Here is a 27,399-nt window from a genome sequence, read left to right on the forward strand (position 1 = left end):
GCTGTCTCCATCTTCCTAGCTTGCCATAGACTTGAGTGCTATTGTATGGCTTGAGCACCATCTGTGTGTGAACAGGAGGAATTCTGCGAGTCCTCCTCTCTCTTAACTCCTGGATACAACCTCAGATGTAGAGGGAGCTTCAGACTGAGCGCACACGCACTGGGAGAGCTGTAACCAGGGAAGTCACTATACAATCACAGACTAGGGCTCCTCTCCCACCAGATCCCATAAATGCATTGGAGGATTCCATGCAAGATCCCGAAACCTTCCGCAAGGATCTACCGCAGGTGGAAAACTTCAGGATGATGGACTAAAAGAAAGCAGATCCCCTTGTGCTTCTTGAACCCTTAGATGACCCTATAGAGGTAAGTGACCTATTGACTGCTCACTTGCAGCAGAAGAACCCTATATATTTGTAATGTCCATGTTGCAATAAGATCTATAACACACACACACACACACATATATGTATAAACACACAGTATATATAAGTGCTGCAGCACTGTGTGTGCACTAAGATGTATGCAAACATTGAATATATGAATTACTTGAATAGACCATAATTGTGAAATTGAGATTTTTATATATATATATATATAATATATATTTTTAAGGACATTTATCCAGATTTCTAGCTGCAAGTGTAGCTCCTAGACTGGGCATAGATACAGTCTGGTGCCCTAGCCCTGTGTCTGAATGCCCTGGCTACGGCAGAGTGACTAGTTGGCATCTCCCTTCATCCATGGCACCCAACACCCAGTCAGTGCTACTACTTTCCTGGCTCTATGGGTCTGTGAGTTTTTTTCCCCCAATCTGTTTGCTTAAAGTAAATTGTAACTTCTACTAATCTTATCAGTGGCTTTAATAACAAGGAGCTGTTTTGCTACTCATATAAATGAGACTGTAGTTGGCACACCGCAGGGCACAGAATGGATTGGTCATTTCAGCATTTACCTTTAGGATGCAATGAGTAACATATCAGTGAGGCACAACATTTACTAACAAATTCCCTACTCTGATTGCCCCCCAACAATCCCCCCAAGGATGGCAGTGTATAATCTATAATGTTATTCGGTGGCAGAGATTTGTATTTTGGATACTTTGTTGCAGAGAGCTTACAATATGATTGCAACAAGTGTTTGCAGACTGTCATCATAAGGGAAAGCCACTTGTCCTCTACCGGTCTCATCAGCTGGCATCTCACCACAAGTCCCAGCATGGCTTGGAGAAAGAGTGTAACAGTCATTTCTAGTATCCCAAAAATTATTAATTATTATTATTATTAATTAATTACTCCAAATTAATAATATTAGAATGAATAATATGAAATAATTATTTGAAAAATTATGAATAAAATATTGGAGAGAAAGATAAGAGTAGGTGAAAAGCTGGTATGACATCACAGATGCCTTGTCAGGTAACAAGCTAGATAGTTGTGAATTTCCTTTAGTTAAGCCCTCAATTTTGGGGACAGAAAGGTAAAATATAGGAATTTGCTGGGCACTCAAACCAGTAGAAACTTCCTTTCCTTACATACCTCACAAAATGTTAATTCTGTAGGAATAAGAATTAAAAAAAACAGATATTTTTTTCAACCTTCGGGTCATGTTCCTCAACGCGAGTCCTCAAGAGCCATCAACAGATCATGTTTTTAGGAACCCCTTAGTATTTCACAAGTGATGGAATTATCACCTAGGCAATAGAAAGGAAATCCAGAAAACATGATCTGTTGGTGGCTCTTGAGAACTGGAGTTGAGGAACACTGCCTTAGGGAGTCACTACTTTGCCAGGACAAAATAATACACTGGTGGCAACGAGTGTGAAGAACCTGGCAAACAACTCCCCATATCTCAGCTTCTTGGGCATGTAACATAAAGAAACAGAATAGCTTTTCAGCAGAGTTAAGAAGGCCATATACATTAGGTTGAGGAATAGCTGACGACCAAATGAGCATTCAGCCAATATATATTGAAGATATAAGAAAGTAAAGGGTCAACACCAGGGAAAAAAATGCCACACTGGGTAAAGTGTGAAGGGTTAAGGACTACCCACCTCAGATCTACATATCAGCTAAGACTACTAAATACAGGTGTAGGAACAGTGGAAGAGATCTGTCCTGTGATCTGTCCCATTAAAGTATACTGGTAAAGATGACCAGACTGGTGTCCTGCTCTTCATCTATTGAGATGATCCAGACCTAAGAAGAGAGGAGCACACAGAAAATTACTGCATTTTCTCATATGATATGGACCCAAGAGTTAAAAAAGTTTGGGTAAATAACCCACCTTGTCCAAGCCAGGTCTTTAGCCATGATATAATAGCTCACTTATTGTTATTACTACGTTCTCGTCCAGTCAGTTCCAAGCCTTGATAGCCATGTCTTCTCCAAAATGTCCTATCTATCCCACTACTTAGGTCTTCAGTCTTCCTGAAGACGTATTCATGATAATTCTTGCAAACATTCCCCTCTTTCCTCCTTACTTGAGTTAGGTCCTTCCATAATATGACCCCAATAAAATCAAAATCAGTCCTTGTCCTTCGAGGAGAAGGTTCAGTTTAACTCGGTCAAGTTTCCAACCATCTGTATTCCTTTCCTTCCATAGTCTTACTCTAGCTTACAACTTCGCAACACTAGTAGTTAATCCATCTCAGATGAAGAGTATGCCAGAAGTTTGTGACCTCCCACAAATCTTATTGATTGTGTAGGTGCATTAGTCAGACATTTTATATAACATGTTGATTATTTTATATATGAATTTGTAATTTGGTCACTGTATTGTGGTATTTTTTGAGCACAATATGACGGTATTTACTTAGCAAGTTCGTTACCAACATCAGTTTTAATATGAATTGTACAGGGTCATTAGTTAGACATTTTATATCACTGTTATTAGATTACTTTATACTGTATATGGATGTGTTATTTGGTCACTGTATTGTGGCATTATTTGACCGCTATATGGCAGTATTTACTTAGCAAGTTTGACCAACATCAATCTTAATATGAATTGTATGGGGCCATTATTTATAACAGTTTTATTAGATTACCTTATATATGGATGTGTTATTTGGTCACTGTATGGTGGTGTTATTTGAGCACAGTATGACGGTATTAGCTTAGCAAGTTTGTGACCAACACCAATCTTATTAATTGTATAGGGCCATTATTAGACATTTATATCACTTTTATTAGATTAACTGATATATGGATGTGTTTTATGGTCACTGTATGGTGGTATTATTTGACCGCTATATGGCGGTATTTACTTAGAAAGTTTGTGATTACCATCAATCTTAATTATAATGGTATAGTGGTATTATTTAGACATTTTACATCACTGTTATCAGATTAATTTATATATGAGACTATTATTTGCTTACTGTATGGTGGTATCATTTGAGCACTACATGTCGCTATTTACTTAGCAAGCTTGTATATACCAATCTTGACATTAATTACATAGTCATATTATTTAGACACTTTACATCACTGTTATTACATTAGTTTATATATGTGGCTATTATTTGGTCACTGTATGGTAGTTATATATGGTGCTATTATTTTGTCAGTGTACAGTGTACAGTATTATTTGAGCACTATATGGTGGTATTTACTGATCAAGCTCATCTGATCAATGATTTTAATATTAATTGTATAGTGATATTATCTAGACAAGTTATATCGCTTAGTTTAGTTTATACATGGGCTATTATTTGGTATTTGTATTATTTAGGAAGATATGACGGTATTTAAGCTTGTGAACATCAATCTTTATATCAACTGTATAGAGGCTTTATTTTGACATTTTAAATCACTGCAATTACATTAGTTTATATATATATATATATATATATATATATATATATATATATGGATTTTATTGGGTTACTGCATGATGGTATTCTTTGAGCACTATGTGGCAGTATTTAGTTACACACTGTGTGGTGCTATCGCTGTGCAGTATATTATTTTTGTAGAGTATAATGATGGCGGTACTGAACAGCATTATTTAAGAAGTGTTGTTTGGCCAACATGTGGCACTTGTAGTTGCAAACCTTACTGCATGGTACAGATCATTGGGCACTATACGGTAGGTTTTTTGTACATTGTCTAAACATATGTCATATGTAGGGAAGTGGTAATAGAAAGCAATGTACATGGTATCATTCAGTGTAGGGCTGTCACTGAGAGATGCCAAGGAACCACATGGGGCAACATGCAGCATAAGGCGGGCTATGCTATAGTTAATGCTTCTGTATTAACGGTTGTACATAAATAATGGCGCAAACTATCTACACAAAGATAGACCATGGGTTTCCACTTTAACATTTTCTGCTTGATAAATATGTAAGACAAGTGTCAGTACAGTGCAGACTAGTGGCCGGAGATCCATCCATACCACAATCAGGATTTATTGAAGTGTTTGAAATGTTTCCTATTAGAGCAAGAGAGTGAGACAAAATCAATAGTGTTTTCAGCTGGCTGAAAATAAATGCTTTCTGCGTCTGACAGACCTCTGTAACGAGAGTGACGAATCAGGGCTGGGTCATTATAACGTGGCAAAATGGACTAATATCGGTATCCAGGTAATGTACAGATGAGCATGAGAATTGTGAAACGAATGCATTGCTCCCCTGCTTACGCTGTACAATGTCATTATTACTGTAATGCAGGTTACATGGAGCTCAGGGACTGGAGGAATTAAAGCAGCATGTTATATGGTGTTATGTAAGGACTGTCAGAGAGACATTAGAGAATATGCGCTACTAAAAAGATTGTAAAAAATATAGATATCATATATAGTGGCTGCAGTTTATAGTATGTGGGCTAGTCTAGTGACCTCAGTAAGGCATGGTGGATGGAAACCAATGTCAATGATGTGTAGCAACCAGTGTCAGACTGAAGAACATTGGGCCACCAAAGGATTTGATTCTGAGGGCCCACCTTTCTCCCCCACTCAAGAGCCCCATAGCAGCTGCAAGGTTTGCACTATGAACTTTCCTGAAGAACAAGCCAGGGCCCACTGGAGGATTTTCTGGTTCTCTGGTGGGCCAGTCCAACCCTGGTAGCAACTCAAGTAGGAGGAAGTCTTAACTGTGGGTCTATACTACTATATTTAACTTTTGATGATAGCTTATCGTAAGGCACATTGGTCACATAATTGTGCCTGGTTGGAAACCTCCTTAAAGGGGTTGTAAGTTTTGGATAATCCCTTTTTGTTGGATGGGTGCAAGCGAGTCAGTTGTATGTGTGTTGCACTTGACTTCAAAGATGGTTCCCCATGTGATGATGGGGCAGAGTTGATACGACAGGGTTAAACTGAAACTGGATTATACTCAACTTAAGACAGGTCATCATAATGGCTTCAGTTTCCTCAATGAAAGCACAAACTTGTTGGTTGCACACTAGATGTTGGCAATGAGCTTGGAGGTTACACAGCAATGATGCAACGCTTGGTGGTTAGTTACATAGTTTATAAGGCCGAAAAAAGACAAGCGTCCATCCAATTCAGCCTATTTCTTGTGCACTGCAGCTATTCCGCAGCGTTGATCCAGGGGAAGGCAAAAAAAAAAACATGCGGTATAGGCCAATTTACATCATTGAGGAAAAATTCACTTCCCGACACCAATCTGGCAGTCAGATTAAATCCCTGGATTAATTAACTAAGCATAAGATGTAATTTTATTGTTCTCAAGAAAGGCGTCCAGGCCTCTCTTGAACTCATTAAGTGAGTTGGACATCACCACTTCCTCTCCCAGAGAGTTCCAGAGTCTCACGGCTCTGACCGTAAAGAATCCCCTTCTATGCTGGTGCAGGAACCTCCTTTCCTCCAGACACATAGTGTGCCCCCTCGTCTTTGTCACCATCCTTGGTATAAACAGGTCATGGGAGAGATCTCTGTACTGCCCCCTGATGTATTTATACATGTTTATGAGGTCTCCCCTAAGCCTTCTCTTTTCCAATGTAAATAGGCCTAATTTTGACAACCTCTCTGGGTATTCTAGTCCCTCCATTCCCTTTATTACCTTAGTCGCCCTCCTTTGTACCCTCTCTAGCTCCAATATGTCTTTCCTGAGCACCGGAGCCCAGAACTGTGCACAATATTCTAAGTGCGGCCTTACCAGCGTTTTATACAGAGGAAGAACAATGTTCTCATCATATGCCCCTATTCCTCTTCTGATGCATGCCATGACTCTATTTGCCTTCGCAGCTGCTGCCTGACACTGGGCACTCCAATTTAATTTGCTATTAACCAAGACTTCCAGGTCCTTCTCCATGTCAGATTTCCCCAACGGTTTCCCATTTAATATGTATGGGTGACTGCTGTTTTTCTTTCCCATGTGCATGACCTTACATTTATCGGCATTGAACCCCATTTGCCATTTTTTGGCCCAACTCCCCAATTTATCTAAATCCTCCTGTAGCTGTGCCCTATCCTCATCTGTATTAACTACTTTACAAAGTTTAGTATCATCTGCAAATATTGCTATTTTACTATGCAACCCTTCCACTAGATCATTAATAAATATATTAAATAATATAGGGCCCAAGACAGATCCTTGAGGCACCCCGCTAGTAACCCTGACACACCCTGAGCTTACTCCATTGATAACCACCCTCTGCTTTCTATCACTCAGCCAGCTATTTACCCACTTGCACACATTATCCCCCAGACCAAGCATTCTCATTTTATAACCAACCTTTTGTGTGGCACGGTATCAAACGCTTTGGAGAAGTCAAGGTATACAACATCCACTGACTCTCCCCGGTCCAGCTGTGAGCTCACCTCCTCGTAGAAGGCGATCAGGTTTGTTTGGCAGGAGCGATCCCTCATGAATCCATGTTGATGTGGAGTTAGACAGTTATTATCATTAAGATATTCTACAATAGCATCTCTAAGAAATCCTTCAAACAATTTACCCACAACAGACGTTAAGCTGACTGGTCTATAGTTCCCAGGGTCACTTTTAAACCCCTTTTTGAATATTGGTACCACATTTGCTTGGCGCCAGTCAAGTGGGACAGTCCCTGTCCATAAAGAGTGCTTGAATATAAGATACAGCGGCCTGTCTATCACATTACTTAATTCTTTTAGTACCCGGGGGTGTATGCCATCTGGGCCTGGTGACTTGTCTATTTTGATATTATTTAGGCGTTTCTGAACTTCCTCCTGGGTTAGGTGGGTGATATTTAGCGGAGGGTTTACTTTATCACTCTGCATTTCCTCCGATAAATTGTTTTCTTTTGTGAAAACAGTGGAGAAGAAGCTATTGAGTAGGTTTGCTTTACCCTCATCGCCCTCTATGATTTTACCCAGGTTATTTTTCAATGAGCCAACGCCATCAGTTTTAATCCTTTTACTGTTTATATAGTTAAAGAACAGTTTGGGATTCGTTTTACTTTCCTTGGCAATTAGTCTCTCTGTCTCCTCTTTTGCTATTCTTATTTGTTTCTTACAGATTTTGTTTTTTTCCCTATAAGATATTAGCGCTTCCTCGCTGCCTTCTTGTTTAAGTTTACCGAAAGCCCTTTTTTTGTTTTTCATTGCCCTCTTGACTTCCTTATTTAGCCACATTGGCTTCCTCCTATTCCTAGCCCTTTTATTCCCATAAGGTATGTACCTTCTACAGTGACTATGTAGGACTGTTTTGAAAATTTCCCATTTTCTACTCGTGCTCCTATTACTGAAGATACTATCCCAGTCTGTAAGGTGAAGGGCATCTCTTAGCTGATCAAACTTTGCCCTCCTGAAGTTCAGTGTTTTTGTGACTCCCTTGCTGGGCACCCTACTGAAGCACATGTGGAATTGTATAATGTTGTGGTCACTATTTCCCAGGTGCCCCCCGACCTGCACCTCAGTTATTCTGTCTGGCCTGTTAGTTAATATTAAGTCTAAAAGGGCCGTCCATCTAGTTGGTTCCTGCACAAGTTGTGACAAATAATTGTCTTTGATAATTGACAGAAACATGTTTCCTTTCTGAGATCTACAGCTTTCGGTTTCCCAGTCTATATCGGGGTAGTTGAAGTCCCCCATAATAATCACCTCGTTATTTTTTGCTACTTCGTCTATTTGTTTCATTAATAGACTTTCCGTGGTTTCTGCTATATTTGGTGGTTTATAACAGACTCCTATAACAATTTTATTATTGTTTTTTGCCCCATGTATCTCCACCCATAAGGATTCGACCTCCTCATTTCCTTCCTATACATCCTCCCGTATTGTAGGCTTTAGACACGTCTTTACATATAGACAGACTCCATCCCCTTTCCGGCTTCTTCAATCCCTTCTAAACAGACTGTAACCCTGTAAGTTAACTGCCCAGTCATAGCTTTCATCTAACCATGTCTCGGTTATTCCCACTATGTCATAGTTACCTGTAGATATTTCTGCTTACAGTTCATCCATCTTGTTTGTCAGGCTCCTGGCATTTGCTAGCACGCAGTTTACACGATTTTGTTTTGTTTCAATCTTCTCCCTGTGGATTGTATTTGAAATTTTCTTACCTCCCTTCCAAGTATCTTGTCTTGGACCTTCTTTGTCGCACTTCATATCTTTCATTAGTAGTATGTTCTCTGGTTGCATGTTCGTGTCCGGCGTTTTTCTTCCCATCCCCTCTTCTTCTAGTTTAACGCCCTCCTGATGAGTGTTGCGAGTCTCCTGGCGAATGTGTGTTTCCCGGGTTTGTTGAGGTGTAGTCCGTCTCTGGCAAGGAGTCCGTCATAGAGGTAATTTACACCGTGGTCCAGGAATCCAAATCCTTGTTGTCTGCACCATCGTCTCAGCCAGTTGTTCACATCAAGGATCCTGTTCCATCTCCTGACGCCATGCCCGTCTACTGGAAGGATAGAAGAAAAAACTACCTGCGCATCCAGTTCTTTTACTTTCTTCCCCAATGCTTCAAAGTCCTTGCAGATTGTCGGTAGGTCCTTCTTTGCCGTGTCATTGGTGCCAACATGTATCAGAAGAAATGGGTGGACATCCTTGGAACTGATGAGCTTCGGTATCCTATCGGTAACACCCTTGATCTTCGCCCCTGGGAGGCAGCATACTTCTCTTACGGTTATGTCCGGTCTGCAGATAGCTGCTTCTGTTCCTCTCAGTAGTGAGTCTCCCACCACCACCACTCTTCTTCCCTTCTTGGCTGTCCTTTTTCTTGTCGCTTCTGGGTGTTTCTGGGTACTCTTTTCTTTTTTGCTTGCTGGTAGTTCCTCATCCTTAGGTGTGCCATCTTCGTCCTCCACAAGTCCTTGGAATCTGTTTCTCAGTTGTGTGGTTGGTGGTGTCTCCATGGTCTTCTTGCTTCTTTTGGTCACTTGCCTCCCCTTGTCTGCCTCTGGAGGTTCTCTGACGCTTCCTTCACTTTCCGTGACCAGTAGTGACGCTTCTGTTCTGTCCAGGAAGTCTTCATTTTCCTTGATGAGTTTTAATGTCACAATTCTTTCTTCCAGTCCCCGCACCTTTTCTTCTAAAAGAGCCAGTAGTCTACACTTCTGGCAGGTGAAGTTGGTTTCAGCTTCTGGTCGATCTGTGAACATGTAGCACATGTTGCAGCACACCATGTAGGTTGTCACATCTGCCATGCTGCTGCTTGTCCCTGCTGACTTGATGTCTGTCTTCTTTCTTGTGATACCCTAGGATAAACAAATTAAACAAATTCGCTTTTCCCAGAAGGCACCTGGAATATGCAAATTGTCCTCTTCAAGCTTCAATCCCTGGTTTGGCGATGCTTTCCAAGCAGCTGGTCCCGGCTGTACCCATCGATCTTCTAGCTGAAGGAGACTCTTTGCTTTTCCCAGAAGGCACCTGGAATATGCAAATTGTCCTCTTCAAGCTTCAATCCCTGGTTTGGCGATGCTTTCCAAGCAGCTGGTCCCGGCTGTACCCAACGATCTTCTAGCTGAAGGAGACTCTTCGCTTTTCCCAGAAGGCACCTGGAATATGCAAATTGTCCTCTTCAAGCTTCAATCCCTGGTTTGGCGATGCTTTCCAAGCAGCTGGTCCCAGCTGTACCCAACGATCTTCTAGCTGAAGGAGACTCTTTGCTTTTCCCAGAAGGCACCTGGAATATGCAAATTGTCCTCTTCAAGCTTCAATCCCTGGTTTGGCGATGCTTTCCAAGCAGCTGGTCCCGGCTGTACCCAACGATCTTCTAGCTGAAGGAGACTCTTCGCTTTTCCCAGAAGGCACCTGGAATATGCAAATTGTCCTCTTCAAGCTTCAATCCCTCGTTTGGCGATGCTTTCCAAGCAGCTGGTCCCGGCTGTACCCAACGATCTTCTAGCTGAAGGAGACTCTTCGTTTTTCCCAGAAGGCACCTGGAATATGCAAATTGTCCTCTTCAAGCTTCAATCCCTGGTTTGGCAATGCTTTCCAAGCAGCTGGTCCCGGCTGTACCCAACGATCTTCTAGCTGAAGGAGACTCTTCGCTTTTCCCAGAAGGCACCTGGAATATGCAAATTGTCCTCTTCAAGCTTCAATCCCTGGTTTGGCGATGCTTTCCAAGCAGCTGGTCCCAGCTGTACCCAACGATCTTCTAGCTGAAGGAGACTCTTCGCTTTTCCCAGAAGGCACCTGGAATATGCAAATTGTCCTCTTCAAGCTTCAATCCCTGGTTTGGCGATGCTTTCCAAGCAGCTGGTCCCGGCTGTACCCAACGATCTTCTAGCTGAAGGAGACTCTTCGCTTTTCCCAGAAGGCACCTGGAATATGCAAATTGTCCTCTTCAAGCTTCAATCCCTGGTTTGGCAATGCTTTCCAAGCAGCTGGTCCCGGCTGTACCCAACGATCTTCTAGCTGAAGGAGACTCTTCGCTTTTCCCAGAAGGCACCTGGAATATGCAAATTGTCCTCTTCAAGCTTCAATCCCTGGCTTGGCGATGCTTTCCAAGCAGCTGGTCCCGGTTGTACCCAATGATCTTCTAGCTGAAGGAGACTCTTCGCTTTTCCCAGAAGGCACCTGGAATATGCAAATTGTCCTCTTCAAGCTTCAATCCCTGGTTTGGCGATGCTTTTCAAGCAGCTGGTCCCGGCTGTACCCAACGATCTTCTAGCTGAAGGAGACTCTTCGCTTTTCCCAGAAGGCACCTGGAATATGCAAATTGTCCTCTTCAAGCTTCAATCCCTGGTTTGGCAATGCTTTCCAAGCAGCTGGTCCCGGCTGTACCCAACGATCTTCTAGCTGAAGGAGACTCTTCGCTTTTCCCAGAAGGCACCTGGAATATGCAAATTGTCCTCTTCAAGCTTCAATCCCTGGCTTGGCGATGCTTTCCAAGCAGCTGGTCCCGGTTGTACCCAACGATCTTCTAGCTGAAGGAGACTCTTCGCTTTTCCCAGAAGGCACCTGGAATATGCAAATTGTCCTCTTCAAGCTTCAATCCCTGGTTTGGCGATGCTTTTCAAGCAGCTGGTCCCGGCTGTACCCAACGATCTTCTAGCTGAAGGAGACTCTTCGCTTTTCTCAGAAGGCACCTGGAATATGCAAATTGTCCTCTTCAAGCTTCAATCCCTGGTTTGGCGATGCTTTCCAAGCAGCTGGTCCCAGCTGTACCCAACGATCTTCTAGCTGAAGGAGACTCTTCGCTTTTCCCAGAAGGCACCTGGAATATGCAAATTGTCCTCTTCAAGCTTCAATCCCTGGCTTGGCGATGCTTTCCAAGCAGCTGGTCCCGGTTGTACCCAATGATCTTCTAGCTGAAGGAGACTCTTCGCTTTTCCCAGAAGGCACCTGGAATATGCAAATTGTCCTCTTCAAGCTTCAATCCCTGGTTTGGCGATGCTTTTCAAGCAGCTGGTCCCGGCTGTACCCAACGATCTTCTAGCTGAAGGAGACTCTTCGCTTTTCTCAGAAGGCACCTGGAATATGCAAATTGTCCTCTTCAAGCTTCAATCCCTGGTTTGGCGATGCTTTCCAAGCAGCTGGTCCCAGCTGTACCCAACGATCTTCTAGCTGAAGGAGACTCTTCGCTTTTCCCAGAAGGCACCTGGAATATGCAAATTGTCCTCTTCAAGCTTCAATCCCTGGTTTGGCGATGCTTTCCAAGCAGCTGGCCCCGGCTGTACCCAACGATCTTCTAGCTGAAGGAGACTCTTCGCTTTTCCCAGAAGGCACCTGGAATATGCAAATTGTCCTCTTCAAGCTTCCGTTTTCGTAAGATGTGTCATTTGGTTCCATTCATTTAGTTGCCCTGCACCAAGACACTCGCTAAGGCGTTTGTTAAAGAGATTGTCAAGCTTCATGGCGTTCCCACGGATATTGTTTCTGATAGAGGACCTCAGTTTTTGCTCGTTTTTGGCGTGCTTTTTGTGACAGGTTGGGAGTCCATTTGTCATTTTCGTCTGGTTATCATCCTGAGTCTAATGGACAGACTGAAAGCAAGAACCAGGATGTTGAACAGTTTTTGCGTTGTTTTGTGGCGGACAATCAAGACGTGTGGTCTGAGTTTCTGCCTCTCGCAGAATTTGCTCTTCACAATCATACATCCTCCTCTGCTGGGTGTTCTCCTTTTTTTTGTTGTACTTGGAGACATCCGTCTTTTGGTTCGTTCTCCAAATTGTGGTCGGCGGTGCCGGAGGAGGAGAATTTTTCCGGTGATTTGGAGACAGTTTGGACTAATGTACGTTGCAACCTTCATGAGGCTAACAAGAAGTCCAAGAAGTATTTTGACAGGAAACGTAAAGAGGTTTTGTTTACTGTGGGTGACATGGTTTGGTTGTCCTCGAGGAATCTGCGGTTGAGGATTCCCTCTAAAAAACTGGGTCCTAAGTTTGTGGGTCCATTTAAAGTACTTCAGGTTGTTAACCCGTCTGCTGTTAGGTTGGATGTTCCTACTTCCTGGAAGATTAATCCTGTGTTTCATGTTTCCTTGTTGAAAAAGGCTGACGTATCTGATAGGGACGCCACTGTCACAGTTCCTCCTGTGGTGGAAGATGGCGAATATGAAATTTCTCGTATCTTGAATTCTAGATGGCATAGAGGGAGATTACAGTATCTTGTCTCCTGGAAGGGTTTCGGTCCCGAAGACAACTCCTGGGTAAGGACGGATGATGTCTCTGCTCCTAGGCTTGTTAAAGCTTTCCACAGGAGGTTTCCGGATAGGCCTGGGCCTGGAGGATCCTTAGGATCCTCATAAAAGAGGGGGTACTGTGAGAACCCTCCTGTTTGTTTTTTCTATCTTGTGTTTTGCGGACACGTGACCACCTGCCTTTATATTCCAGCTCCACCCTTCTGGCTGTGCTGGACTTCAGTGTTTGACTGTTTCTCTAGCCTGGTACTTCGGTGCCTTTCTCTGTTAGTTCACTTGGTCCTCTGGAACCTCTAGTACATTTTTGTCAGTTGGTCTTTTTGTGTTCTGCAACAACTTCTCTGTTTAGGAGGTGTCCCATAGCAGAAAAAATTCTTCAACAGACCTTAAACATGGATCATTGGGCTGGAGAGAAAAGGCCCACCCCTGTGGTTTATTGCGCAAAAGTGACATAATAAAACCAATGCGCTGTGATTCATTCCCAGAGGATCTTGGTCTCAAACGAAAATATAACAAACAAGCATTTTTAAAGGAAAAAAAATCTTGCTGTTTACCATAAAAAACATCAGGCAGTCCTACCTTGGGTTCGACAAAATGCGCTCCAGAACAGCTACTCACGTGTTGCTGAAGCTCGGCCACCTCCAGAGACAATCTCTGCAGGCGTTGAGCCAAATCCTGGACGGAAACCATACTGATCCCCGAATTTCTTTCCTTTTAGTTTTTTTGGCTGGACTTACTGTTATGATCTGCAACAAGTACTAAGGAAAGATAGGGAAAGCTGTCCCTACAGTAAGACTAAGCTGACTCCCTACGATGTAGCGGGCTGCCTGTTCCTAGTGAACAGACCCGCCTTAGTCCTCGGCTAGTCTGAATGAAGACCTATAGAATTAAGGGAGGGGTCCCTAAAAGAACTAAGGACACCTGGGACACCTCCTAAACAGAGAAGTTGTTGCAGAACACACACAAAAAGACAAACTGACAAAAATGTACTAGAGGTCCCAGAGGACCAGACGAACTAACAGAGAAAGGCACTGAAGCACCAGGCTAGAGAAACAGTCAAACACTGAAGTCCAGCACAGCCAGAAGGGTGGAGCTGGAATATAAAGGCAGGTGGTAACGTGACCGCAAAACACAAGATAGAAAAAACAAACAGGAGGGTTCTAACAACCTTAATACTGAGGCACCAAACTTGGCAGTTACACTCACAGTTATGAAATACGTGGAGGTTACACATGGTGGAGGCACCTAGCTTGGGGGTAACACAACAATGATTATACAACCCTTGTTGATTACACCTTAATACTGAGGCATCAAGCTTGGTGGTTATACCATAATGATTTTATAATGCTTCATGGTTGCACTTGGTGGTGGCACCTATTTTGGTGGTAACACGACAATGATGATACAATGCTTGGTGGTAACACCTTAATACTGAGGCACAGAGCTTGGTGGTTATACAACAATGATTATATAATGCTTGATGGTTACAATTGTTGGAGGCACCTAGCTTGGTGGTAACACAACAAAGATTATACAAAACTTGTTGGTTATACTTTAATAATGAGGCACCAAGCTTGGTGGTTATGACGCGCCCCCTGGGCCGTGTGTGTGTGTGGGGATACCCGGAACCGGACCCGTTGTGGATGCTGGGGGTTGTAGTCCTTGCGTGGCGGGGACCCGGTCCGTGCCCAGGGCGGTCAAACCAAATGGCAGTCTATATGCTGAATGTCCTACTATGCCACCCGTGGATTGCGGTCAGAGTGAACCGCCGCTGCAGGGCAGACCGCTGAGGCTGGTGTTGTGGATGCAGCAGAGGATAGTACAACTCCCCACGGGAGGAGTATAGCCTCAGGGCAGTAAATAGGGATGTTGGTGGTGATGGTGCGTGGGAGCAGCAGTAACCACACGGAGTCTGTCATGCAAGTCAGGGTCTTTACTGTTGATGGTATTAAGGGACCCGTCCGGAATACTGGTTAACAATGGAGGCCTGGTCAGTCTGAGAGCAACCGGGAAATCCCGCTGGTCAGGGGGAGTTTGTAGGCCTACCGTGCTGACTTCACTCTTTCTTGGCTATCCCGCTGTAGTGTGGTGGTAGCCCATGTCCCTGAGTGTACCGTGTTGTTCTCACTCGTATGACTGGCGACTCGGGCCTTCCGTACCTCTCACCCCTCCGGGGCAGTAGTGGTCCCTCTCGTGTGGCTGAGCCTCCGGGCTTCCTTGGGCCAGAGGACTTGAAGTCCCCTGTGTGGTGGTTTTCTGCTGCTGGGCTTATAACCCTCACAGCCTCGGACTCCAGTGTCCAGCTTTTCAAGTCTCTAACCAGGATGAGCTCTGCTAGCTCCCCTCCTGGCCTCGTGTTCCTCCTCTGCCTACAGGGACTCCTCAGCCTGCTGCTGACCTGTCCCTATCTGCGACTTGTCTGGAACTTCTCTCTGGCTGGACTCTCTAACCCTGCCCCAGATCCAGTTTATAAAGGGCAGGTTTCTCCCCTCCCTGGACTGAGGCAGGAGGTGCTGCATGCTAATTGTCCTCAACCAGGGAACCTCCCACCTGCTCTCAGACGTGACATTGCTGCCACTGTGGCAACCAGACCTGGGGTGCCACAGTTACATAGCAACAATTTTACAATGCTAGGTGTTACACCTCAATATTGAGGCACTGATCTAGGTGGTTATACAACAATGATTATATAATTCTTTGTGGTTACACTTATTGGAGGCACCTAGCTTAGTGGTAACACAACACCGATTATACAATGCTTGGTGGTTATACCTTGATACTGAAGCACAGAGCTTGGTGGTTCCACACAACAATTATACAAAGCTTGGAGGTTACACTTCAATAGTGATGCACCGAGCTTGTGGTTACACAACAGGGTGACTGAATTTGACAGGTACACATAGATATTGGCACAGCGCTTGGTGATTACACTATACTGTGGCATTGAATTTAGCAGTTACACTTTAATACTGAGGAACAAAGTTTGACAGTTACACAATAACATGAACTTAATGGTAACACAACAATGATGAAGCACCAAGCTTGGTGGTTACACAATACTGTGGCATTATCCTTGGCGATATGATAAACACCAAAAACAATCTTCCTGGGAAAGCAGGAGTTTAGGGTAATTAACATCATACATCTTACAGTTTAGAACAATCCAGAGAGTCCACGTCTTATTATTCAAAAGAGAGTCAGTCTGCAATTTCACTCACAGATGCAGGTGACAGCAGAGCTTGATGATGCAAACCATAGCAGGTTGGTAGTCATGAAGGAGTGGTCTGTAACTATTTGCTTCTTCCAGGGCCACTTCTTTGTAGAAGTGCTTCCCACAGCAGGCCCACCTATTCTGGCGCTCTAGACTCGGTCTTATTGCAGTATTATGGCTCTCTGCTTCTCTACCAAGCCTGACTTAATCCTTAGGATCTCTCAGTTGTAACTCTGATTGGGTGCTACTCTGGTTTGGTGTGTGCAATGTCACACATGCTGTAATTACTTCATACTGACAACAATGCACAGTTGCTGCCTTTTTAAAAATATCCAGCTGTTCCTAGACCAAAGCCTGTGGGGGTACATGTGCCTGTGCATCCTTAGATGTGACCTGTGACCTCAACCAGGTATTTGTACCCAGTGCTCACAATACTAGCTAAAAGCACACTGCTTGCGTAATGCATCCTAAAATGTTATATTCCCTGCAATAAAAATGTTACACAGCATATAAATAATACACAGCTGGTTTGCCGAGCTAACTAAATACATAAGTGTTGGAGTTAGGTATTTCAGCTAAGGTTTCTTACAGGTCCAGTTCCAAGAAGGTGTCATTGTCTCTCAACTTGCTAACCCAACATGGGAGCTAACCCAATGTCTGAGCTCCTCAGAAGGTATAGCAGTGCTGGGACCACCAGCGATCAGCTTTAAGCCTTGAGGAAATTTTGCATAAAGCATTTAGTTGCACCAGAGTGCCACCACAAGTGAACTTAAGCATTACTTGGTGCCCATGGAAGTCAATTACCTGGCCAAGTAATGCTTCAACTTGCCAGGTTCTGACCCATTTGTTGGTGATGACCTCACGTTTAAAACAGTCAAAAACCATAATGTCCGTTTTGCATACGATAACTAAATGTCATGCTCCGGGGCTCGAACCCTTGAGCCTCTGTTTTGTGGTCGAATTCTCTGTCCACCAAGCCACAGCAGACACACATTTTCTCCGGTGGTTCTGTTATTCTGGCTACAGTCTGTCTAGCACTACCCAGCTGTTTTCATTTGTCTGCCCTATCACCTTTTGGGTGCGTCTTTATATTCTTTCCCCCTGCTTGCATATCCTGCTGATGATAGTTCCTTGTGGATGTTCAGCAATTCTGCCATAACTAATAGCAAGTCAGTGAAATTCCACCTAGGTTTTATCTTCTTGCTTTTTCTGTTCTTTACTCTGCATCTACCTTTATTTTAAGGAAGTAGATGGCATATTCTCTAACAGTACGTACTTTATACTTTATTTTGTGGTTTACTTTACTCACTCTGAGATCTTTCCTTTTTTTAGCACGCTTTCCCTTTTGTAGGTAATTTACACTCAGCATTGCCCTCCGGTTCTTTAGTTGGAACGTGAAGCGCTCGACGACCTTTCAGGCAGCATAGGTCTGAGCTGTCATCTTCTAGTCTGTGGTTTGGGCTATCTCTGCTCATGCAGGAACCATTAGGGACTGCGGGTCAGGATCTCTAGTCTGTACAGGAACCAGCAGGGTAAGTTGCAGTTTTTAGTTTGTTACCTATTTTCCCGAGTGAGTTACTACTCTATTATAGTGTAATAGTGGGGAAGGGCGTAGCCTTCCCTTGGTACTGAGATAGTTAAAGGAAGTGTTCCTGAGGTCAGACCTCCCTAACTGTGGTAGACCAAGCTAAGGGGGTTAGCTTTAGTGGTCCAGTTAGTAGAGTAGAGGGGAAACTTAGTGCCCTTATCAAGCCTAGAGGGATATAGAGCTTATTCCTGGTATAATTCCTTCTGGGCTGTAGTACCTGAAAACAGCCACAAGATGCCACTGTTCTGGGTGCAGATGTCAGGTTGAGTCTGCCAGCAGAGTTATAGACAGTGATGGGTTAAAGTTCTGTGATGACAGCTCACTGAGGGTGGGCATATTAGGAAAGTCTCTGTTTAGTTTCCAGAATCAGGAAGTGATTCTTGAGTACGAGTTGAGACCGCAAGTTGTTCAGACAGCCTGATTATAGTGGCTGCTAGGGTAGATGGGAGCTCCGTACCCTCAGACAGTGGGATCCCAGTGTGCAAGTCTCCCCACACAAGAGCACGAGTCCTGTCAGCCCGCCGGAGAAACTCATCAAAGCATAGTGAGGACACGGGGCACTTCTAGTCTGCAGGAAGCAGAGGAAGCTAAATAGGACTCCAGGCTAAGACGTGGGGGAGAGATATCGGATCCAGGTCACTGTCAATACAGAGGAGTCTCTTGGGCCAGGGATTATAGCCACAGAGATGCTCCGCTTAAAACCTTACAATAGCACTACACTGAAGGTATCAGACTATTGCATTGCAATGTCTACGTGTATCAGATAAGTACAGAGGTTGCCAAAGCTCAAACAAGTCACTGAAGTCTTGTAAAGGGCAACACAACTCGTAATACACAAGTGCTTAGTGTCTTCTACATTTGCATTCATAGCTAATATTAAACTGGTTGTCTCATGATGGCAACCATTGTGCATAGTCTATTAGTTCTTGATGGGGTACTGTTTTTCATTGTTGAAACCACCAGCTGTAGTGAGTCTTACAGGCTAGGCAATGCTTTTTGCTATGCAAATTAGATTTCCTCTAGAATAAAGAAAACTGCCTATCAAGGCTCTGTGATGGGTCAAAAAATGACTTAAATAATAGCTACTTATAGGCAACATTAGAGAGGCCATTTTCTTCCTTCTGGAGGAGAGCTAATTTGCATATATTTTTCATAGAGAGCCCGACTTGGCATAAAAGACTCCATATGACAGCTGATGGTTTCCACAAGATGAAACAGAACCCCTCAGAGTTATCGGCCTCTCATCCAGGTCTCATTCTGCCATCCAGTACCCTTCTCTGAACTAATAAATGGAAGAACCCCAAAAATTATCTCTTTTATTTGGAAGAGGCTTTAGTTTGGAAGAAATCCCTAGTGATGACTCAAGGCTCCTTAACAGTGTGGGAATTCTTGGTTCTCCTTAAAGAGACCAGTTGAGTATGGAGTCTTATTGGCATGAAATAAATAACGTATGGAAATTAGCTTGCTTTCTCCAACCCTTTAAAATTTTGGCTGATCATTCGGTCAACAGCCATGTCAGATGATTCTCCCATACACAAGAGCGCTAGTTCGGCTGAGTGCTCATGTGTTCTCTACGAGAAAGCCGCCAACTGACACTTCAGCCAGCAGCTTATCTCAAGGAGAACAATGCGATTGACAGTTCAAAACTGGGCATGTCCGATCGACATCTCTCATGACGATCAGTTGGCTGGCTCCCTATACACATTAGACAGTCGGCCGAACCTGTCAATATCAGCGGGTTCTGCCGACATTAATCTAATGCACTCGCTTTAATGAGCCGTGCAACTTTACCAGAGATAAATGCCAAGTCAGAAACTCATCTAAAGACAGCCTGTATGGAGGGTCAAATACTCTGATACAATCTGTCTTTAGATGAGCTTCTGGCTTAAGCTTTTATCCTTGGTCAAGTTGCAATACTTGTTAAATGGTCGAACTTTGATTTGTAGGCTAGCCATCTCTCCTAGTTGGTACTTTTATTCTGTGAGAGAGCTCTTTTAGAGATTGGACATTGATTGATATGTACTGACTTAGAGCATCTTAAAGGAGAAGCCATGATTGACAGCCACTTATTGAAATCATCTCCTGCTCAGTCATTTCTAGGAACAATATGTAATGCTAAAATGTATGTGTCAGGGATCACCACAGGGACGACAGCGGGGAGATCACGCAATATCTCACAGTGCCGTCACAATGTCAGTATTTCGTCCGGAATCACAAGCACATGATCCAGACTACTCACTCCATGGGCATCGGCGAGCACGCAGAAAGCGTATGGCGTCACACCTCCAAATTCCAGCTCCAGGAATATGTGTGTACGCCTAGTACGGTTGCTGCCGGCTGCATGATAGCCCGTTTATTAATATTATTCTCTGCCACCACCGTCCAGATTTGAAATATAATGCAGGCCTGGGCGGACGCCTGCGTTTTGGTAGCGTATATGGCTTCGGGGGAAGGGAACGATTACAGGACAAAAGGAACAGAACTATTACATTTTATATTTAATCCAAAAGGGAGGCAGTGTTTAGGAAAAATATATACAAGGATGTTACAAAGGAGACATTAAAATGCATAAACAGTGACATAAAATAAACAGGATAAAAAGGAGAAACTTACACTATACGATCGCTGAGACGATTCAATATAGGTGGAGGGGAGACACTCCGTTTAAACTGTTATTGAACAGGGTCCTCCGCTATGATAAACATATACTCCAGGGCAAAGAACACAGTTTCAGCCTCAACAAACTATTTTATGCTGAAGGGAGAGACCCCCCTGTGATGACCTCACAGGGGCTAGGGTCCACCCTTCAGATTTGTATTAAAAACCTGATTTTTGAGACAACTCATCGCGCGTTGATCCCAGAAGCCCAAAAGTGATATCATATTTTCTATTATGATTTTACCTTCATGTAGAGACCACACATCGCGTAGTTGCAGTCTGCTATCCTGGAGTTTTTGTGCTACAGCTCCCCAGAGGGGCCTACGACTATGAAAAACTGAGCATCTTGTTTCTTAGCTGTCCCTGCCACCAAAAATATGGGTCCCGTTATTGTCAGAATTACAGAACATCAGTTATTCCATATTTCATATCGGAGTCAACGTGGCTGGAGATCTCTTATTTTAAGCTCGGGAAAGCAAACCAAGTTACAGACAAATTATTGCAATCCTGCAACTAATTACCCCTATGTCTTTCACGGACAAGATGCTCGCATTCTAAGTAGCTTGGTGGCACCACTTGGCTGCCATTTGTTTGTGTAAGCTCTTACTCATGGCTGTGTTAATTGGGGCTTTGTGCTGGGCAAAAGGGGAATGAGGGAGGGGGGAGAAGAGAGGTTTGGGAGGAATGGTCAATATTCATGACAGATTTTCAATATTCCTCAATATTTCCCTGACAGTATGGCTGGCTATAGTTTCCCCAAGTGATTGCCAAAGGTTAGAGAAACAATACCAATGGTGATCTTTTCATGATACAACTAGTTTGAAGGATTTTGTTGGTTTCTACAAAGCAGTTCATTGAAGAAAATCATATTTATTCTAGAGATGTGCACAACCCACAATCCAGGTCAGTGCTCTCTGGCCACGATCAGGAGCTGCGTGAATTTCCTGAGCTTCTAGGTTTCTCAATGCAGTGTTTTATTCACCGGCCTCGTGTGACGTCATCTGTGCGTGTGGCACACAGGTGATTTCTTGCCAGCCCAAGCTAATCATAAGCCGGGCCTGGGATCCCAAAGGGTAAGGAAATTCGAGGAGCTCCTCTTTACGGCCAGAGGGCACTGACTTGGACCATGGACAGAGGTTGCCTAAAGTGATCCACTTATCTTTAATTTATTCCCTTAGAACTAAGCTATAACATCACATGTCTGATAGCAGAAGGAGCAGAAATTAGGATGTTTTATGGATACAAATAGAGTAAAACTCAACATTTAAACAGTATAGATATGTAATGTAAGCTAACATCATGGTATACATGTATGTCAATCTGTTGCTACTTGCAGTTGCTAGCTTTTAATGATTTTTTTTTATTTTATGTGTTTTGTTTTAGTGCTCACTAGCCTACGAAGAACGGAAGAGTCTGCTACGAGTATGGAATAGTCAGACGTCATTTGCTGTCAAACGACAAAACGACGAAATGGAGCAGGATTACTCAGATTTACCCAACATCACGGAGTTGTACTTTTCTCCTGTTTCGCAGGGGTACATTATGGAGACCACAAGCAATGCATCCACAAACGAAACATCACAATACTATGACATGACAAGCAATGCCATCCTTACCTTCATTTACTTTGTTGTGTGTATCATAGGACTTTGTGGAAATACACTGGTCATTTATGTCATACTCCGATATGCCAAGATGAAGACAATCACTAATATCTACATCCTAAACTTAGCTATAGCTGATGAACTATTTATGCTCGGCTTGCCCTTTTTGGCCATGCAGGTGGCTTTGGTCCATTGGCCCTTTGGAAAAGTTATTTGCAGAATTGTCATGACAGTGGATGGCATTAACCAGTTCACCAGCATCTTCTGCCTTACAGTCATGAGCATTGACCGGTACCTTGCAGTGGTTCACCCAATCAAGTCAGCAAAATGGAGGAGACCAAGGACTGCTAAGATGGTTAATGCTGCAGTATGGACAATCTCGCTTTTAGTCATCATGCCCATCATGAATTATGCTGGGGTACAATTTTTCCATGAAAGAGGCAGCTGCACCATTATTTGGCCAGATGATTCTGGCACCTGGTATACAGGTTTTATAATTTATGCCTTCATTCTAGGATTTCTGGTTCCTCTCAGTATTATCTGCCTTTGCTATCTGTTCATCATTATCAAAGTGAAGTCCTCTGGAATAAGAGTCGGCTCCTCCAAAAGAAAACGATCAGAAAAGAAAGTTACGAGGATGGTATCTATAGTGGTAGCTGTTTTTATCTTTTGCTGGCTTCCATTCTACATCTTCAACGTCTCCTCAGTCTCTCTTTTAATAGTGCCAACGCCGGGCCTAAAAGCTATGTGGGACTTTGTCGTGGTTCTCAGTTATGCCAATAGTTGTGCCAATCCCATACTTTATGCCTTTCTATCTGACAACTTTAAAAAGAGTTTTCAGAACGTCCTTTGCTTATCCAGGGTCAGTGGCATGGATGAGGCAGACAGAAGTGATAGCAAACAAGACAAGTCCAGGTTAAATGAAACAACGGAAACGCAACGCACATTGCTTAACGGTGATCTTCAAACCAGCATCTAGGGATATGTGAAAGTTATAAATAAAGCTGTATATATGAGCAAATTCACCTAAAAACATCTATAGGTTATGAAAGTGTAGGAACCAGCTCATGGATGAAAGTTCTTCGAAGGCTCCTTAGTTTACAGGCTGACAAATTTTTTAGAACTTGAAGAATTTGTAGATGTTTGCACTCAGTACAGTTCCAGAGTCATGGCCTTTCTCCAAACTCTTCACTGCCAGATCTTGTGTGTAGGGTTCAAAATATGTCAAGTTACTAAACAACTTAAAATACATAATGAATATACTGTGGGATACGAAGGAACAATTCCTTCTGTGTGGCAATATAGACTTTAGTTGGTGAACCCAAACTCGAAAATCTTTCACATGAAATTTTAGGCTAAAGATCTAGCTCAACAGCAGCACATATCTCAAGGAGGTGAAGACATTGAAGACCTACATCTACATCAATAGCGGTTGATTATGGTTGCAATTTCATTATCAAATACTCAATTGCCAATATTTTAAAAGACTACATGTCACCATACCATCATATGGGATTCATTAACCTTTTTGAAAAATTGAAGACCTTGTACAACAGTGGATATTAGTTCAAGGAAGTGAATACCTACATAAATGTCAATATTGCTGGGTTATGGCTGCATTTTCATTTTCAGTACAAATTGCCCAATTGGCAACATTTTACAAGACTACAGGTCAACAGACCGCCATATGGGATTCACTAGCTTGTTTTGAAAAATTGAAGGATCCACCTTGCCCAACAATGAAATGTATCTTGAGGAGGTAAAAACCTACATCAACGTCAATGTTTCTGGGTTATGGTCACACTTACAATAACAATGGCCCCATTGCCAATGGGATTCACTAAACTTTTTTGAAAAATTGAAGATCTTGCTCAACAGCTGAAAGTATCTTAAGGAAGTGAAGACAATATTGTTAAGTTACGGCTGCATTTTCAGTATCAACTGCCCCATTACCAACGTTTTTACAAAACTACAGTTATCCAGACCAACATAAAGAATTTGCTAATTACTTTGAAAAATTGGAATATCCAGCTAAAGATTTTGCCCAACAAAGAAAAATATCTTATCAAAGTCAATGTTGCTGTGTTATTTTCAATAACAACTGCCCCATTGTCAACGGTTTACAAGACTACAGGTCATCATACCATCACATAGTATTCACTAAACTTTTTGAAAAATTGTATTAACCACTTTCATGAACCATATTGCTTAAAACCAGTATAACATTCATCATTGACCCTCTATTGTGTTTTATATCAGAAAAGTGTTATGTTAGGTTATCTCAGATATGTTTGCCTAGCTCTTAGTATATTGTATATATCTATATAATACATATCCATACACACAAACACAATTTATTTAATGGCTATTTTTTCATTTATAGGAATAACCTGAAGATTGATGGTTTTATTTTATTTTTATTTTTTTTATTCTCTTAGCTTGGCATAAAATATTTAATTTCTTGTAGTAAGTGCACTTTATATTCACAAAGTAACACACTGTACTTTACATTTGGGCACAATGACCTTGCCCTTGGTGGAGAAAAGTTGATGTTTTGGACTAAATCTGAAGTGAAAAAAAAAAAGGAAAAGTTTACTCAAACGAGAGACAATAATGTAAAAAAAAAATGGAATCTCTTACGTTTTTCACACTGTCTATCAAGACGAGAATGCAGGGTGGTACAAATAACCCATCATAGTACAGTACCTGGACATATCTTCATACAACACATGGTCTACCCTGACCCTACTAGAAAATCTTGGGTACCAAATAGGCTGCTATTTGCAACATGCTTGGAGCTGCTGATTCTTCTACCCACGTAAGGATTGGCACGTAACCTGGGCATATCAGTACTGCTGGTCCTTTATTAAAAAGACGAAACCCAAGACTGGTATTAACCTTTGCAGGGTAAAGTGATATTGTGCCTACATATATAAATAGTACTATTAGAGTACCTAGTATTTCTACACTTTGCCAATTTCGTTACTTATACTGGCACCTTCAGAGGAACCAAATGAACCCACTTTAATTTTATTTATTGACTTCAGCTAACTTACACACAGGTCTCTGCGGCAAGGATAGAGACCAAGTTCACATTTAAAAATTCTTTCTTTAAACTTTACACTATTCAATAAAAATAGTCTAATCTTACTTTTTTGGTATCTTATACAAATGTGTCCATACTTAACTTTCCAAATTTCATTAAGGGATCTGTGACATGGTAGAAAAACTCTTCAAGTAGCATCACACCCAGATCACACATAGATAAGTATTGTATAAACATCTACCAAAAAGTGTCACAAAATCATGCTATTTTTCAAAGCCAGAAATCTCGTGCCACTGATCTCAATACATATCAAGCCAAGAGGAAAGGAAAAGATGGACACATCTCTACATCCAACCTATAGGGTGTTGTTGCCCATAAACAAGGTGGACCCATAGAGCACCCATGTCTCCTATGTGGTCAGTAGGAAGACTGGATCACTACACTTCCGAATAGGTTCTGTAAACCTGTGCTGGACTCCTAGGCTACAATTAATCAAAGTGTTTTCTCCAGAAATCTGTCGTAAAACTCTTTGATGAGAAGCAAGATTTCTGCGCAACCTCGAGTTGCGCAAAAATTTTGTGACTTTTGAAGTTTTCACAACAGTTTTGCCCAGCTCTGCCAAAGTGAACAGAGCTGGGGCAAGACAGAGGTGGAACTGGGGCATTACCCCATAGCTCATCTAATTAATGATGATCTGTAGTGTTCCTTACACCTCAAATTTTACTCCAGTCATTGACTGGAGTAAGATTTGTGCTGAGGCGCATGACACTTTTCATATGTGCCTGATTCATTACGAGGTGTCTTAATGAATCTGGAGTCTCAGACTCCAGTACGCCCCCTCATCAAGACAGGCATGAACAATGCTGGTCTTGATGAATCAGGGCCTTAGTGTCTTCAGGCACCACAGTGTTAGCAATGGAGATAGGGAAAACAACTCCTCGTGTCCATGAAAGGATCCTGATATTTGCTGTTGGGTTCCCCTCTCCTCTATGTAATTTTTGGGGTAAACCACAGCATACCATTAATATACTTTAACAGAAATGTGTCATATAACTTTCCAGATGTTCTCTATTTGTCATATTTAAATTTTGTTATATATTTTCAGAAAGTGCTTAAATTATAAAAATGCTTGTGGCAACATTAAAAAACAGACGTTGTATTCTTCCTCATGGCTGTTTCACTTTGGAAATGACGATCCTTAAAACAGTAACCGTCGTTTTAATTTTTTTTCCTATAAATCAATAATACACATGAAATAAGAGACTTTGTAATATATCTTAATAGAGAAATCTGCTTCTTTCTCCTTCTGGACTCATCTATTTGATCTATTACTGGAGATTCCAGAGGTGCTAAGGTAAGAAGAGGCTGCTCAAACTGCTGTCAACCGTGTCTATCTGATGTAATAATGGAGATACTAGGAGTGCTGATGTAAGACGAGGATGCTCACACTGCGGTCCACCCTGTCTATCTGATGTAACACTGGAGATACTAGGGGTGCTGATGTAACAAGAGGCTGCTCACACTGCTGTCCATCCTGTCTATTTGATCGAATACTGGAGATACCAGAGGTGCTGAGCTAAGAAGAGGCCACTCAAACTTTGGTGTGCCCTGTTTTTCTGAATAACACTATATATATATCTCCAATTCACAGCAGTGGAGCTTGCTACTCCACATGCTCACAGGCATCTTTTCTAAATTTCCAGCCATTTTAATTTTATGGTGGTTACCTCCCTAGACAAAACGATTGTAATTTGATAATTAAATGTATCTAGGAATTTATTTATTATGACATCTCCTTCAGTTATTTTGTTTTCTATTACCGGAGAACTCCTTTAACTCCTTCATGACGTATGCCGTATATGTACGGTGCATGTCGGAAGAGGGTGTATGGAGCGAACTCATGCAGTAAACCCACCAAATATCCGGCAGGTGATGACTGTGTATTACAGCCAGAACCTGACCCTAACAATCACGCATGGAGCAGTGCTCCACCCGCGATTGTTAACTTGTTAAATGTCGTCAATCTCTGAAAGCGGCATTTAACACGTGCAGATGTGCACATAAATCATTAATAGAGATGTGTTCGACTCGAACTGTTCGCCAATCTCAAATACGAGCTGTTTTGGGCGGTGTTCGAGCCGTTCGGCGAACCCGAACGATTTGAAAAAAATTCGGCTGTTCGAGGTTATGTTCGATAACTGTTCGTGCACCAAAATCATAACTGGATTTTTTCTCAGTAATGCTGAAAATTAATGTTAATACGCAGTTT

The 27,399-nt window shown here is 42.5% G+C and overlaps 1 protein-coding gene across 1 annotated transcript; it reads left to right on the top strand.

The window, feature by feature from the left end:
* SSTR2 (somatostatin receptor 2) lies at positions 1 to 26,294 on the top strand. The gene is made up of 2 exons (XM_073682540.1): positions 1 to 365; positions 21,864 to 26,294. Exon 2 carries the CDS (start codon positions 21,951 to 21,953, stop codon positions 23,061 to 23,063), a length of 1,113 nt encoding a protein of 370 aa, XP_073538641.1. The 5' UTR covers positions 1 to 365; positions 21,864 to 21,950; the 3' UTR covers positions 23,064 to 26,294.
* Positions 26,295 to 27,399: the final 1,105 nt, after the last annotated feature.

This window comes from Phyllobates terribilis, unplaced genomic scaffold, assembly GCF_046119375.1.
Source record: "Phyllobates terribilis strain yellow unplaced genomic scaffold, ASM4611937v1 Scaffold_5__5_contigs__length_657084704, whole genome shotgun sequence".
In the NCBI taxonomy this organism is placed as follows: domain Eukaryota; kingdom Metazoa; phylum Chordata; class Amphibia; order Anura; family Dendrobatidae; genus Phyllobates; species Phyllobates terribilis.

Excerpts from the sequence above, each read along its gene's own strand:
- SSTR2 (XM_073682540.1), top strand. The coding sequence starts at position 21,951 with ATGGAGCAGGATTACTCAGATTTACCCAACATCACGGAGTTGTACTTT.